General features: G+C 33.0%; 1 protein-coding gene across 1 annotated transcript in view; it reads right to left on the bottom strand.

The window, feature by feature from the left end:
• LOC135789653 (muscle-specific protein 300 kDa-like) overlaps positions 1–16613 on the bottom strand; it is a 44068-nt gene that overhangs the window by 22690 nt on the left and 4765 nt on the right. Inside the window, 9 exon segments of the mRNA XM_065299582.1 lie at positions 3–6591; positions 6673–6687; positions 6762–8756; positions 8819–9704; positions 9764–9918; positions 10195–10224; positions 10368–10544; positions 10602–10697; positions 11596–11657. Coding sequence (XP_065155654.1) covers positions 3–6591; positions 6673–6687; positions 6762–8756; positions 8819–9704; positions 9764–9918; positions 10195–10224; positions 10368–10544; positions 10602–10697; positions 11596–11657 — 10005 coding nt within the window.

The following is a 16613-nucleotide window of genomic DNA, read 5'->3' as shown; positions in this document are numbered from 1 at the left end:
TTCAAATTCTGACCATGATTGAAGTGTTCCTTCCTGTTTAATGATTGCAGAATCAACATTTTCTAGATGTGTATTTAATAAGAGTCTCAGATTCTTCAGCTCTTCATTACACATGTCAATTCCTTTAGGAGCTGTGTTGTTTCTCATGATTTCAATTTGTTGTTCAATTTCCTCAAGCATTTTTTCTGCGTCGTTTGTTTTCAAGGCTTTGATTGCTCCGATTCTCCGTTGAATATCAGTTTTCTCTCCAGATAAATCTTCAAGTTCTCTTACTTTCTCGCCTTGATCTTGTAACCAATCTTTGAAGCCCGTTACCAGTTGGTTATACTGAGTGTGTTTATCAACACAAGAATCTAAATTTCGCAATAAATCCTTAGATTTTTCTACAATATCTTGGAACAATTGTTTGATGGATTGTAAATAAATATTCAAAGATTTGTCTTGGGTTGCATCAACTAAATGTTGAGCTTTTTCACAAACAGACTCAACTAGTTGTTGATGAGACATAATTTCTTGATGCATTATTTTATGATTCTGTAACTGTGCACGTTTTTCTTGTAGTGTTGATTTTAATTCTGTGTGTTGATGCATTGCTTTTTCTACATCTTTCAACCATTTGGTGAGTTGTTCTTGTGTTGAAGTGAAATCAGCAAACTGAATCAAACATTGATCCAATTTATTCAAGGCTCCTTGAAGATCATCCGCAAATCCGTCCCAAATTGTTCTTAGATTCCTCAATTGTTGTCTGATAATTTCCCTTCCATCAGGAGATGTATGAGAATATAATTTTTCTCCGTTTTCAAGAAGATTTTCAAATGTTCCTTGACGTTGATTCTTCATTTCTAGCATTTTCTTAATTTTGACTTGTCTTTCCTGTAACACGTGTAAATCACCAACAATATGACTCATATCAGATAATTCTGACTCTTTCTCAGATAACCACTGCACAAAATCATGATATTCTTTGTTGAATGTTTGATGTTCTTTGTGGAAACCTTGATAACGATTGATACCTTCCTTTACAGCATTCTTCACTGAATTGTATCTTGTTACAAGTTGAGAAACTTTAGTTGCTAATTGTGTGTCAATATCAGGACTCTTAACTAATTCCCCAGCACTTTCTAAATCAACATTTTTAGTTAAAATCTCTTGTTCTAATAATTTTAATTTTCCACAATGCGCTAATTTAGTTTCTTCTGTACTCTTCAAGCTTTGATCTTTAACTTGTGCTTCCATCTGTTTCAACCAAAGATCTAAATCATCAATTAGTGCTTCGAACTCAGCATATTTGTTATAAATTTCATTCAGTTTTTCTTGGGCATCATTACACATCAATAAGAATTTATTCCAACTTTCTTCTTGTTCCTTGAATCCTTGTAACAAAGGTGGATGTCCACTTGGAGCTGTTTGTTTTAAAACAGTTTCAAGCTGAGCTTTACAGGAAGCAATAATTTTATCTCCGTCATCTTTCTGTCCGAGTAGATTTTCAACAATTATAAGTCTAGCATCTGCAGATTCTGAAGATCCTTCATCAACCAACAAAGCTGCTTCGGATGTCAAAGCACTCAACCAATCTCTACATTTTTCTAAAACTTGAATATAACTTTCATGCGCTGTAATATAACTTTCTGAGAGTTTTACTCTATCAGTGACTTGTCCTTGTAACAAATTATATTCTTCCAACTTTTCTTTCAGTTTCTTCTCTGCATCGGCATCTGATAATGATTTAATTTTATCAGAAAGTTGTTGTAAGATATTTTTATGTAAATTCACATCATTGGCGAGTGTTCTGTACTTATGATGAGTCTCTTTCTTTTCAGGTAATGTTGCATCAAGGTTTTGTTCTTCTAGTTTAAGTTTAGAGTCATCAATCCATGCACTCAACTGTTTGAATGAATCATCGAAGGAATTTCTTTCCATTAGAATATTCTCAACTTGTTTGTAGATTGTGTTGACTTGATTAATTAATTTTTCAGATTTATCTCTTAAATTCCTCAATTCAATTCGAATAGCGTCACGGTTTTCAGGAATTACTCCAGAGAACATTGCTTCACCATTTTCTACAGCTTTGTTTAGTAATTGTTGCCCAAGTTCTCGCTGAGCAGCAAATTGTTTTAACTCATCAAGAGTATTTTCACTGGGTTTGTAACCTTTGAATGTTTTTGCCTTTTTCTCTGCTTCAACCAACCAGTTTTCTACATCTTTAATACTCTCTCTATATTGTTGTTTATATTGTTTCAATTCATTCAATTTTTGCAGATAATGGGCTAAGAATTTGTTAACAGCCTGAAGTCGTGTATGGAGATGTTGTACAAATTGTCCTACACGTGATTCTGGTACTTCTTGCATCATATCATCACTGAGAATTGATAACTCGTCAAATTTAGGAAGATAATTCGTGATTGTTGTTTGCAATTTAGTAATTTCTTTAATTTTGTCATCCACTTTCTTAATATCCAACTGTGGAGTACAATCTGTTCTGGTTTTATTCTCAATATCTTTAAGCCAGTTGGAGATTTCTTCAGATAAATCATCATATCTTTTGTGTAAGTTGATATTTCTTTCAAGTAATGTTTTCGTAGTCTGGTAATTTTCTTTCAAGTCTTTTAGATCTAACAATAAATTATCTCTTTCGGCAATTAGAAGTTTAATAGTTTCAGGGGATTCTACACTTTCTAAAACTTTCAAAGATTCTTCAAGTTCCTTCTTTCTGAAGTCACAATCTTCCAGCGCTTTCTCAATGGGAATCAACGCGTTTAATTTAACTTCTAAATTGTATTTGTCACTAGCTGCTTCAGGCATACACCACTGAACCTTTTCTTTGTGGGTTTGAATTAATCTCTGCAAAGCTGCATATTTATCATTGTGATACTTCTTGAGGAACACTAACAAAGATGTTTCAATTTTTCCAGCATGAGCTAAAACAACATCGTATCTTTTCTTCAAATTTTGGTATTCTGATGGTAAAGATCCTACATTTGGATACGCAGCATTAAGATCCTTAATTTGAACATCAATTTGTTTAATATCTCCTTCATATTTTACCAACTTTCCTTTAGCTTCCTGTAATTTAACCAACCTTTCTAATACTTTAGTGTTTTCTCCAGAAAGGTCTTCACATTTGATAATTTCTTCTCTTAAGTTAGCAACTTGATTTGTAGCAATTTTAAGCGCCTTCTGAATAGCATTCTCCTTTTCGCTAAAGTTAGCAATAACTCCTTGTAATTTTTCTGCAGTTTTCTCAACATCTTCAAATTGATCTTCTAAAAGTTTCATCAATGCTTGAACAGTAGATATCTCCTTATGGTCACATAATTCTGAGAGTTGTTGATGTTTAACTGATACACTCTTCTTCAAACTCAAATAGGAAGGTAATTCATCTTTATATTTCGCAAGTTTAGCTTGTCCCAATTCTAACTCATTGGGTCTCTCAATAGCTAATGACAATTCCATGCTTTGTTCATTTATCCAAGCTAAAAGTTTGTTTTTAGTGTCTTCAAGATGTTTCCAAATCACTGCTTGTGATTCTGTAGTTTGTACCAACTTCAGAATAGTTTCATACACCTCACTCCATGATTTATGAGTGATTTGTAACTCATTACGTATGATTGGTGCCATACCATCAATACCAATTGATTTCTTGATGATATTATCTCCTTTGGCGTCCATTTTGTCCAAAGATATTTTGATCTTCTTCACTGCTTCTAAAGTTTTCTTTGCTTTCTCAGCATTTACATTCGCTTGGATGGAATCATTCGGTGTTTCAAGACTAATTTGTTTTACACTTTTAATTTCTTCATCAACACGATTTTTGATTTCTTTAAATTCATTGTAGGCATAGATAATATCAGAATATTTAAGTTTTTGTTCACGCATTTCTTCATGCAGTTTATCCCAACCTGTTTCTATAGTTGATAAAATATTCTGAATAATAGTAACATTCTGAATATCTTGTTTCATTAATTGTTGTCCTTCTCTTTGAAGACTTTCTCTTAAATCTGTAGTCTGAGCGTGTAAATCCAGTAATTTATTGATTTCATTAACAGCAGGTTGTAAATCTTCAGGTTTATTAATATTAACGTCAATGGCATTTAATTTTCCAATGATTTCATCTCTGTTATCATTAACTTGTTTCTGGATATCATCAAATTTATTCCAATGTTGTTTCAGTTGTTGTAAACCTTCTAATTTCTCAGAAAGTTGTGTTTTGTAACTAAGAGCCTTTTGTTCAATGTCTTTTACGAAAGATTCAGCAGTAACCGGAAGTCCTGCTTCATTCAAAACTGTCACAATCGGTTTCTTATCAATAGCAATAGCTGTTTGCTTCCACACAGTTAATTTATTAACAATCAAATCAATTTCAGCATTGAGTCTTTGTAATTCCTCTGGGTTACTCTTTTGACTTTCAATTTGGAATTTGATGTGCGATAATTGTTGACCAGTTTCTTGACACCAATTTAATAATTCATTCCATTTCTCAAGCGCGCCTTTCTTTTGAATCAAATTTGTTTCTATGTCTTTATAGTTATTAACAAGTTTAGAATATTCTTCATTAAGATCTTCATTTTCAGCTCTCGGAGTCATTAAATTGATGTTTTTCACTTCTTCGTAAATAGCAACAAATGTGGGTTGTTTCTCAGAATATTCCTGCATTAATGCATGGATATTAATCAACGCAGAATCAACTTTATCGGGTTTAATATCATCAATCTGTGCTACATTAGAAGTGAGCGTATCAACCCACGTTCTAAATTCGGTAATTCTTGTCTGGAATTCATGTCTTGCCATAATGGCATCGGAAACTTCATTAATTTTAGCTCTGGTTGCTTCCGCAAGTTGATTTAACCCTGTTTTTAATTCCTGTACTCTATGTTTAATTAGCACAGTTCCTTCTGGAGCTAAATTATGACAGACTGCATCAGATGCTTGGCTCAAAGTAATAACATGAGCTTGACGTTCGGAAATTTCGTTGTTTAAGTTTTTTAATTTTGCGAGTTCTTTTTCAAGTTTATCAGCATCTGGTGTATTTAAATTTATTGACTTTTGAACTATAATCTTTTGTTTTTCAATAGTCCATTCTTCTAATTGTTTGGCATTATTGTCAAAATCATTCCAATTAGCTACGAGTTTATCCAACCTTTGCGCTTGTTGCGCTGTAGCTGATTGAACATTCGAGAATCTTGCTTTCATAGAATCCACTTCATCTGGAGCATTTGTTTTAGTCACAATCATTTGGGAAATCTCCACAACTCCTTTTAATTTACCAAAATTAAGGTCACAATCCTTTGCAAACTGTGCATTTTCAGCTTGCATTTCAATAGCCTCCTGCATCGTAAGAGGCTTTTGTGGTTGCATAGCTATCCTAATCTCTGCTTGTTCTAACCAAGGTTTAACTTCATGTAAACTTCCTTGATATTTTTGCCACGTTGATAAATCTTTACTAACCAACGCAGCTTGACTTTCAACATTACCTTTGATGGTTCCAACTTTTTCTTGTAATGTTATAACATCGGCTCTCATTCTTTGAGCTTCAATATTTTCTTTATTGTCTGGTAGCCATTTCATGGCATCTGCTCCAAGAGAATCCAAAATTTTAATTTTGTGAACAATTTCTTTCTGTAGTAATTGTGTTTTTGCTACACGATCTTCAGGAGCAATATTTTCTTCATGTGCAGCGCTTAATAACTGAGGTGCACTTTGAAGTGTCCAATGTTGTAATTCAGCCAAATTCTTTTGGAATCCAGTCCATTTCTTGTTAAAATCTTCAAGAAAATCAACTTTTTGTTGAACATTTTCTAAAGTAGTGACTGTTTTCCTTTCAATAACAGTGACCTCTTCTTTCAGTTCCACTTTTTTAACTGGTGGTGCGACTTCAATGAACTTATTACACAAATCCCTCAATCTCCTTAACATTTCTTCAGTTGTTTCACGTAAATGTATAGCCATCTCTTGTTTGGCTTGTAATTCCGACACTAGATTACTAGAATTGTAATGACCAGGATGGATCCTGTTTAAGTCAGCATCAGCTTTAGCTAACAACTCCAAAATATCATTCTTTTGTTGATTGTAGCTGGTCCACAGAGTGTGGGTGCTCTTCAATCGTTTCAGACTATTGGCAGTTTCATCAAAAGCTTCCGTCCAACCTACTTCTAAGTTCTTGACTTCTTCTTTTACAAACGTGGGAGCATTAACATCTTTAGCTAACTCCTTACCACGTTGTAACATTGACATTATATTAGGACGTTGAAGATCTAGTTGGGTTATAGCAGTTTCTTGCTGTTTAATCATTGTAGAAACAGTTTCAAGACTTTCTAGAGGAGGTTGCTCCATAGATTGATCCTTAACGCGTTTTAGTAATAAGCATACTTCGCGCACCTCACGACGATAGGTGTAACATTTCGAAAGCACATCGGTTTTCACCATGGTTATCTCCAAAGTTGGGATAAGGTTCTTATAGCGAGAAATTAAGTTTTCTAACTTTGTTTGCTCAGCAATAGCTTGATTTTCCGGACAATGCGATGTAAGCGAATCTAAAGTTTGCACCAACCACTTCATATCTTCACGTTTAGAATCGGCATCTTTGCAGATATTCTAAAGTTTAAAATAAAAATAAAAACATAAAAACTACTCATAACCTTTTCCGATTTAAACATAACCTAATTTATGACCTACCATTAATGTCTTCAGCTTTTAGTTTGCGTTAAATTTAAATTTTAGTTTAATTTATTTTATGTTAATGAATATTTTAAAATTACACCTACTTGAAATACTGCCTTTTCTCGTTCAAACTCTTCTACGCTATTGACGTCGCTGAGAATGTTGCGCAGCATCCCGTCGACTTGATTCATCCATCCCACCATGGCATTAAACTTCTCATGATATTTCTCCCACTTTTCCGGCACTTGATCCAGCTGAATCTTGAGAGCTTCCGCCTTTGCATTCACGTTCTTCCAAGCAATCACTGCCTTATCGTAAGCTTCACTCAAACTCTTGTCATCAGGTCTAAATTGATTATAAGTAGTGGTGATTTTCTCCAAATTCATCACGCAGCGTTGAGTTTCAGCCATGATTCCGTGCGGGTTAAAGAAATCATTATGTTTACTCAAAATAGCATTGATATTTTCTTGTTTATTAAAAGCTTGCTGTTCAATATTCAACTGTTTTTCGATTTCTTTGATGTAATAATTAAATGAAGACTCATCCAGACGGAATTCTAATCTTATCAAATGCAACGGTGCAAATGACAAGATTTCCCTCCATTTTGTTTGTAACTTTTCAACTGATTGGATTATAGGTTTGTGTTGATCACTCGGAAGACAATTACACAAATCCTGAGCTGTTTGTGTTAAGTCATGTATCCATTTTTCATTCACACGTTCGAAGAAGTTTTTATGTAACTCCACAGCGTTTTTAGAATCGATGTGTTTCTCGCTTATCAGTTGATCAGCCTTGTTAAGCCAGTCAGCAATAACGCGTTCGCATTCCAAGAAGTTAAACCAACATCTGATTGCTTCCTGGAACTTATGCTCCCAGACTTGAGCATTCTCAACAACATAATCGAACCTGTCATTGAGTTGCTCCATTTTGGCATTTGTTTCAGCTACGTCCAGATTGGTATTTTGATCAATGCTTTTCACAATGTTCCGGAGGACTTTGTTTTTACTGTCTAGCATTGATTTGTAATACAGGGTCTTCGTGAAGAATTGTTTATGTCTATCCAGTTGTTTATGAAGTGTTTCTTTGTCACATGTCAGTGTTAAATGACTCAAATGATCTTCAGCTGCGTCTAACCAAGCATTAATCTCTTGTTGACCTGATTCTAAACTTTGTTGTTGAACCAAAAGTTGGTTAAAGAGATTAATCTGCATTGGGATCAAAGCTCTAACTCTGACTAAAGCCTCCTTTTCTTGTTTTAGAGTCGCCATCATTTTATCAACGTCATCTCTGTTCAACTCTTGAATCAACATTTGGAAAGTCTTGGAAACATCTTTGAACAATGATTCCATCGATTCAACTTCAGATTGAAGAGTCGTTAAGTCATTCAGGTGTTCTTGTATCTTTTTGGTTGATCCTAATTGTTTATTAGCAAGAATACCTTCTGCTTTTCTCAACCAATTAGAAATAGTATCCACTCCAGCTCTGAAGTCCTTTCTGTTTCTGAGGATATCCCCAGCATGACTATATTTGTTCACATGTGGGTATAACTTCTCCCATCTTTCTGTCATTCGGTTGTAGTGATCCCTCAACTCCATAGCAAGATTATCTTCACAGGTAGCAATCAGGAAACTCACTGTATCTCCAAGTAATTGATAGTTATCCCTCCACACACTGATATCTTGGAAGAATTCCATTTTTTGTTCCTCGTTCTGTTTGATGGCGACTTCCGCTTGGTCCAACCATTGATCAAACTGAACGGAGAGACCATCCCATCTACGCCAGTAAGCAACCACTTCTTCTAACATACTCTGAACACATCGTAACTCCATTGAAACATTCTTCCAACGGTCTGCTATATCTTTGATAAATTTATCTACTTCGTATTTTTCGTTTTTGTCTATGTTCCCATCCCGTTTGTATTCATCAATAACCGCTTGCATGTCAATATAAGCTTTGTTGAATTCTTGGAAAATATGATTCTTTGACACGAAATTTCTATACTGGTCTAAAAGTTGAACAACTTTGTCCAATCTTCCGTATTTGGCTGTCCAGGACTTTAACTTGGTTTCGGTGAGTTGCAAAAATGCAATAAGGCAACACTAAAACAATAAAAACATAAATTAATTTACATTTCAATTTAGTAATAAATTTAATTACATACTTTGTGTTCTAAGAATTTCAGTCTAACCCTCCTCTGGGCTGCTTTAGGTTTAATATCCCTTAGTCGTTCCGTCATGTTGTCCAACTGCACAGAAGGCACTTCTCGAACCAAAGGTCCCTGACAAGCCTGCGCAAACTTGGCTTCAATCGCTGGTAGATCAGCAAAGAACAATTTATGTTCCTCCAACTTCCTGCTGATAATCTTCGCAGTATCCTCATTCATAGCCGTTGGTATCTCATCATCATAAATCAATTTCTCAGCTTTCGCAAGCCATTCACCAACTTCCCCGAATTCACCAGGCAGTTGAGAATCCAACAACCACAACCAATACCTCATTTGTTTCTCTAACAAATACCAAAGTCTAGTAATATCAAACCATGATTCTTTTGCGATTGATACCAAACTCTGGGATTCAATCAAGTTCTTCAACTTCAAAAACACTTTTTCTTTCTCTTCGGCATCAGATTTAAAAGCCAAGTAATCATTATAATCACGAGATAATGAATTAGTCTGTTGAAGGTGTTCCAGATATTGAGTCTTCTTCAAAAGCCAAGCAAGTAGTTCACTGTACTCTTCTTGAATAGCTGCGATGGCGTCCGGACCTGTACTTTTAGGTTCCGGATATTTGTGCAGAAACTGTGCCACGTAAGTCATGATTGATCGTTCGTCCGGTTTAGGGACGTCTACGTCTTCAGGATCTAGGAGACGTGCAATACCCAATTCAGATTCAGCTACATCGAACGCTGTTTCCAGGCGGGTACGATTGGATTCCTTCTTCAATTCGGCGAGGTTCAACAGGTTGGCTTTGATGGCGTCGATTATGGCTAGGAAGGCTACACCATCACGCCAACTTGCTCCAAAGTCTTTTACTTCAATTCCTGAGTCACTATTTATAAAACAAAACATTAAATCTTTTATTATTTTAAATTTTATATAAATATCTACCTTGGTAAAGCATTAGAAACCCATTGTAGTAAAGTTTTCCTAGCTCCAAGTTTCCATTTGTCTTTTGTAGCAGAAGAAGTAGTTCCGGAGCTTTCTAAACTTGAAGAACTACCGTATTTGGCGAGATACTCCAAAGCTCTGCTATTCTCTTCAATCTATAAATGAATTTAACATTTTAATATATTTTTAATAACAATTTATAATTCTAAATGATCCAAAAATGAAGTGAACCTAAATATCCCTGTGTATATACAAAAATTCTCTGGACGAAACAGACACAAACACAAACACATAATTTTTAGTAACAAAACGTAATTATTTGTGTGTTTGTGTGCGTGAATGACGTGTGTGTGTGCTCGTTGAACTCAAGTTGGAGTTGAAAACGAAGAGTTAGTTTAATTTTTATGTTGATATTCGGTGTTGGAACTCACCACGATCCAAAAACTATTCCGTCGTCGCAGCTTTTAAAATTGTATCATGAAAAGATTGTTAAACAGTTATTATTTATTATTAAAATCATACAAATTAAAGAAAAATTAGTTTTATTATTGGTTTTATCAATAAATATCAATAAACTACAAGAATTGAATTTCTTTGTACATACCTGGAAGTATAAGATGATAGTCCAGATTAATCCTAGAACAACTGGTGGGCGTCCGTCGACTAGATCACTGGCGTTGATGTTGACTAATTTTATTCGTTTGCCAGCGAGAAATTGAAGGGCTGTGTTTGCGTTGCTTAAAAAGTGAGGACGTCTGAGAACTCTGCCTCTCTCCACAGGCTAAAATATAAAAAATTATTAATAATAATTCATTTAAAAATAACAATTTTTACTAACCAGCTTCTCTCCAGAAAGAACTTCCAACAATGCAAGTAATTTAGTGCCATCTTTGAGGTCGTTGATCAAATCGTCTACTCTTAGCGGTGGAACTCGCTGAAATCAAAAATAAATTAGTATATATTTACAAAACACGCGGCGGAAAAATCGTTAATCCTTTAATCACCAATTATTCGCTATTCGACGTTTTGATTTGAGATTCAATAGTAGTAGTGGATTTTACGTTTGCATGTTTTTGCGATGCGTCGATTAAGAGCCGTACCAAGTTGTACGAGCACGAGTTGAGTCAAATGCGTTTATGGCGGAGGCGCCGGGTGAAGGCACGAAACAAAAATGCAAACTGTTGAAAGTTTGGTGGAGGCGCCGTGAGCACCTCGTCGACTGACGGATCGCGGCGAACTGATCAAGCGAAACCGAAAACAGAAGGGTTGCAAGCCCAAAACCGACAACTAAACAAACTCAAACAAAACACAAACGCGAATGACATAGCTACAGGTATAAATCCATACATTTCATTGTCACTTCCTGAAATGTCTAAATTTTGTTCTAACTGTATTTTAAAACACCGTTTATTTCAAAAATTAAAATTTTGAAAAAATTTTTGCTTTTTCACTGATTTCTTTCCTTTCGTTGTAAAATTTAGATTAATGTAAAAACACCTTGTAGTTTTCATGTCACGTGAATTATAAGTTTCGCGGGCATCAATGTTCTTCATTGTTGTCCTGACATGCAAAGCATAACGAAACTTAGCTGCTTAACTGCGCGTAAAACGAACATTCTTAAACGATTCATTAACTAGTTTTAACTATGTGTGGCTTTAATTAATTTTCTTGTGTTTTGCATGCCTTGACATGCGTGCGTCCTGGTTTTTCTAGACATCTGCTTTCAATTATGAGATTGACATGAAGTGACTATAAATACCAGTGCATGTTGATATTAATTTGATGTGAAAGGTAAATTGTCTGCGTTTGTCTTCATTTGTCATTCAACTTACCTTTGACAAGTACGAATTGATCCAATTTACAAAGGTTTTCTTTTGTACGCGTTCTTGTTCATCTGGAAAAAATAAAAAGTCATTAAATATCATTAATATTAAAGACAGTCAAGTTTTCTTAAATTTAATTCCGATCAAACGCAAATAAATATTTTAATTGTGAATATCTCGTAAACTAAAAAAGTTAGAATTAAACGTACTTCAAATTCTCAAACCTCAATAGATTTTTAAGACTTTAGAGTAATCAAAACATAACATTTCAAGAACCGTATGATGATAGAAAATCCCAAAATGTTAAAAACCATAAAATTTTATTTTTACATTTGTGTTAATAAATATTGCGAAAAAATGGCTTGCAAAAACTCTCGCAAAAAACTCTCTTTATTTATGATGTAAATATTACCAATTTTCGATGGTACTTGTTAAGTTTGTTTATGCTCCGCATAAATTATCAACTGATTGCAAAATTTTTAGCTCGTGTTTTAATAAGCATCAATACTTATATTGTTTACTCAAGTTATTTAAGTTTGCACATAAATATTAAATAACATTTTTGCTGACAAATGGAGTTAAAAATAACGATGACATTATTGCTCATCTATGGACAGCAATTAAGAAATAACTAACATTGGAAACTGAAATAGAAACTAATTACAAATGGATTTTTATTGTCTCAAATTGCAAATTACTTAATTACTCGTAATATAATATAAAATTACAAAACGACAATCGAATCAAACCAAATAAATTTAGGTAAAAATTTTGTCAAAATTTATTTTATTTATTTTTTCACAATTCTGATTTTTTAAATTTATTAGTTATTTTCAATGTTTATTTAGGTTAATTTGCTAAAAACATCGAATTCTAGAATATAATTTTGTTTACTTTCGACATATTATTCCTAAGCGGCATTTTCAAAGACTAATAAATCGATAAAAATAAGGCAAGACTTAATTGCATGTCGCTGTCGTCGATGAATTTTAAACAATTTTAAGTCTCGCATCAGAATGCACAGGTTGTCGATTTCTACCAGCTTGGCCTACTCATACCTCCGTTTGAATACTACACTAGTCTAAAAATAACCCAGTGATGTAATACGTAATCGAACAAATCAAAAAGCAAAAAAAACGCAAGTAATTTTAACAAATTAAAATGTTTACTGCAATTCTACCAGACTTACAATATTTCCTTATCAATTTCTATCTAGTTATACTTCACCTTAGTATTCAACTCAATTAGTTAGAGTGTTGTTTTAAAATTAAAGCCAACAAATCCAATGTTTTCGTCAAAACGAAACTTCAACGATACACAAAACCAACATGAAACAATCATACAACGTAATAATCACGTCTTGTATTTTACTTTCATGTTCTTCTTGCACCTTTCTACGAAATATTTAATTTATGAGTATGTAAGTCCTGGTCTGATGAGTAAGTAAGGAAATGCCCTCGAAACTACTCCGGCGGGATAGGAAAAGGAAAAACTTCGGAGACGTCGCAAGCTATCATAACATATTTTTCCGCTATATACACTGCAGGGGCATGCACCCTGAAGCATCAACATGAAAAACGCAAACATTCAAACCCGTACTAATGCAAAACACTAAAACATTCGAATATCAAAAGGCGGAGTAATATTTTTATGTGTTTTATGTTTTATTGTCTTCTATTATACACCGTATAATAAAAAAACGCTTCCTGATCAATAATATCATAATTTAAATCATAACGTTATTTTTATAAGCATTAAAAACACTGTATATACCCTGTAGATATATTTTCGTTAGTTTTATTGTTAAGCGGAAACATTTTATAGATCCAGTTTTATATAGTTCTGTTCTTTTTTTGCGTTTTTAACGACATTTTTAAGAAATCGTACACAATAGCTCATTACTTAAACGTCAAGGGCGTTCCAGGTAGAATTATATTACAAGGCAGTGCTAATGTATTTCGGAAATGAACAAGATATTTTCAATTAAATTTGCCGCTTAATTATTTCATAATAATTACTTAATTTTTCAAAATTTCTATAGGTAACAAGCTTTTGCCCGTGACTTCGTCCTGGTAGTGTTTAATAAAAATGTAATTCGTTTTTCCTCTCTTGTTCTAGACATAGTATGTATCAATTCTATCAATAAGATACGCAATTTTATTTTAAAGAAATTAATTATATAAAGAATTGCTAATAATGCACTTCCGCGCGCCATCTCGAATTCAACTATTTAACTATAACTATGATTGAATCTCAATGCCAACTTTTATCCTATACAAAAGGCTGTCTTTAGGGTTTTCCCAGCAATTATTCGAATTTATCTCGCCGTAAAAAACCATTCTTGGACTTTAACGAACATTTTAATAAAAGAATTGGCCAAATTGGTCTAGGCGTTGTTGAGTTATGCGCTTACCAACAGAATTTGCGATTTATTTTTATATTATAGAATAAACCAATTACTTTCAAACCATAAAAATGGATGCTATTTTTTTCAAACAAACTTTCAACAAATATATTCTTGCATCTATAAACATTCATATTAAAAAATCTCTGTGTATAATGTTGTAATCTTTCAAATTTCACTTGAGGTGTTACATATCATGTAATCCATGACATAAAATATTAAATTGCAAGCAAAAACATGTACCTACCTAGTAATAAAGTAGGTTTATAAAACAACAAATCAATAAAGTATCAATAAAATTTGATATTTGCAATGAACTATAAGAATATTTATTAATTTAATACCTCTTACATCATCATTAAAGTGTAAATGAATAATGTAAATAGTAAATATTAATATCTTTTAGCTACCTATAAATTTCGCTACAATATTTACAAAAAAAATTAATTATATGTTTGCAAACATTTAATTTAAACGCAACTTACGCGTCTATCTAATACTCTTTTTTTTCTAAATTTGTTTATCCACAGATTATAAATTACACGTTAATTTGAATTCGGCAGCGATTAAATTAATTCAAAAAGTGTTGCATAATAATTTATTACATGTGCTCTTAACCTCCAGCCAAGAATGTACCGCTTGAGAAGTTTAAGAAGTTGAAATCGAGAGTCGCATTCGAAACTCTCGAGAATACTGCTGTTACATTGGCTCAATATTGTTTCACGGTTGAATTTCTAGCGATTTAGCCATGACCAGTCCAAAAGAATCTGAGTTCTATGAATTATGAATGGCTCGTAAATTGTGCTGCGAATAAATATTACAACATACTGTATGTAAATTTATTCGAGGATTTAATATGAATGTATGTGTGAATCTGTGAGGTGCGTGTGAATGTTAATGAAATTAAATGTTTAACATACAAGTACGAGTGTAGAGATTAAAGAATGAAAGTGATCGTTATTAAAAGAGATTAACTCATAGTATTAGTAATCAACAAGCAGTCAACACCGGATGAAATTAAAATTTTAACAGGTTTGATTTTAATTTTAAAATTTTTATGATTTTGACATAATTATTTGTAATTACTAAAAGAATTATATCTAATTAGCATAAATTATATCTTCTTATGAAATTTTTAAGTATTTTTATAAACTTTTAAACTTTCAAATTTTTAATGTCGCGACAAATTCACGGTTCCATTGAAAACATTTTAATATAATTTGATATTCAATCCATCTATAATCCTGGTAGCATTATGTCATTTTGAAACATTCAACATGAGAAGTCACATCACCACACGCACATCAGTACCAGCTGGCGATCATTCCAACATTCATAAATCTCGTAAATATTATCTTTAGCGTTTTACGAAACTTACGTCGTTGCTTTTTTCTTTTTCGATTCACTAACATACATAATTTCGATGTCGTCAGTTGACAATTTTATATTTGACAGTAAAGTAGTATTAGTAGTATTAGTAGTAACTATAAGTGGATACTAAATATATTTCGGGACTCCGGGATACGTTTTATAGAAGAAGTTATTATATTTGAATGAACCGACGTCAGATTATATCTTTTGGTGAATCTAAACTATATCTACTTTGAGTTAGTAAAATCTATTACCAGCGCAAATGTTCATCCAATAAACCTACTTTTTCTAACCTAATTTGAAAGCTTGCTATTTTGGTTTAATGGTGATTTAATGTTCAAATGTCACAAATCAGAATACCTACTTATGATAATCGTAATTTGCATTAAATTTTTAGTTTACTATCAATGAAACAGAAAAATTTACTACCTATACATTAAAACTAACTTATAATGTCTTAGTATGATAATTTTGGGTATTTTCAGCTGACCGCATTCAGTTTCCCAGCGCGTGTGTAATAATTGTATTAGTATGAGACAAACAGCCCTGAAAAAATCAATACCAAGTATGACTCACTGACCCTCAATTAATAGTGTGCAAACATGAACATGTAAAAAATGCAAGTAAACAAAAACGTACTTCTTCGTGTACTGTAAAGAAGAACTAGTAGGTATTGTTTAACTATATAGTTTATGTATCTTATTCGTATTATCTTCAACCTACTTGATGGTATGGTCGCGGGGAGTGGTGGACTAGTATGATGGAACTTTGTCTTTCATTCTCAGGGTTTGAGTTCGACTTAGGTAATACGACGTTTTCCGTGGCATTTGGTTCCCCCGTTAATAAATAGTGGAACGAAGTATAAAATAAACTTCGTGAAGTTTATGAAGCCATTGTTAGTTAATAAATTAATAATTGCTACTGTAACATGAAATTATTCCAATTTTCAGTACTGTATTGTGACTTATATAGTTAAATATACATTTCATTGCAGCATCATATTTATCACAAGGATTAGTACTTAAAGATAAGAACATGAGACACAGGTTGATATAAGGGGTAAAAGCAGATAGAGATCGTTACACACTTTTTGAATAAATTTAAAATCAAATTATACCAAGTAATTAAACTTGTACACAAAAAAGATGTTTCTACACTTTCTAATTTTCCAATTAGCAAGTAAGTTAACAAATTACTCCTTACAAGCCTAAAAGTGTAAAACCATAAATTACTACAAATTGTAACTTCTCCA

This window comes from Atheta coriaria, unplaced genomic scaffold (assembly GCF_025399875.1).
Source record: "Atheta coriaria isolate IRGN ID8LTWV9N9 unplaced genomic scaffold, Caltech_Dcor_3.1 hic_scaffold_3_pilon, whole genome shotgun sequence".
NCBI classification, from domain to species: Eukaryota; Metazoa; Arthropoda; class Insecta; order Coleoptera; family Staphylinidae; genus Dalotia; species Dalotia coriaria.
The sequence above is the reverse complement of the archived record's forward strand: the minus strand, read 5'-3'. Positions and strand labels throughout refer to the sequence as shown.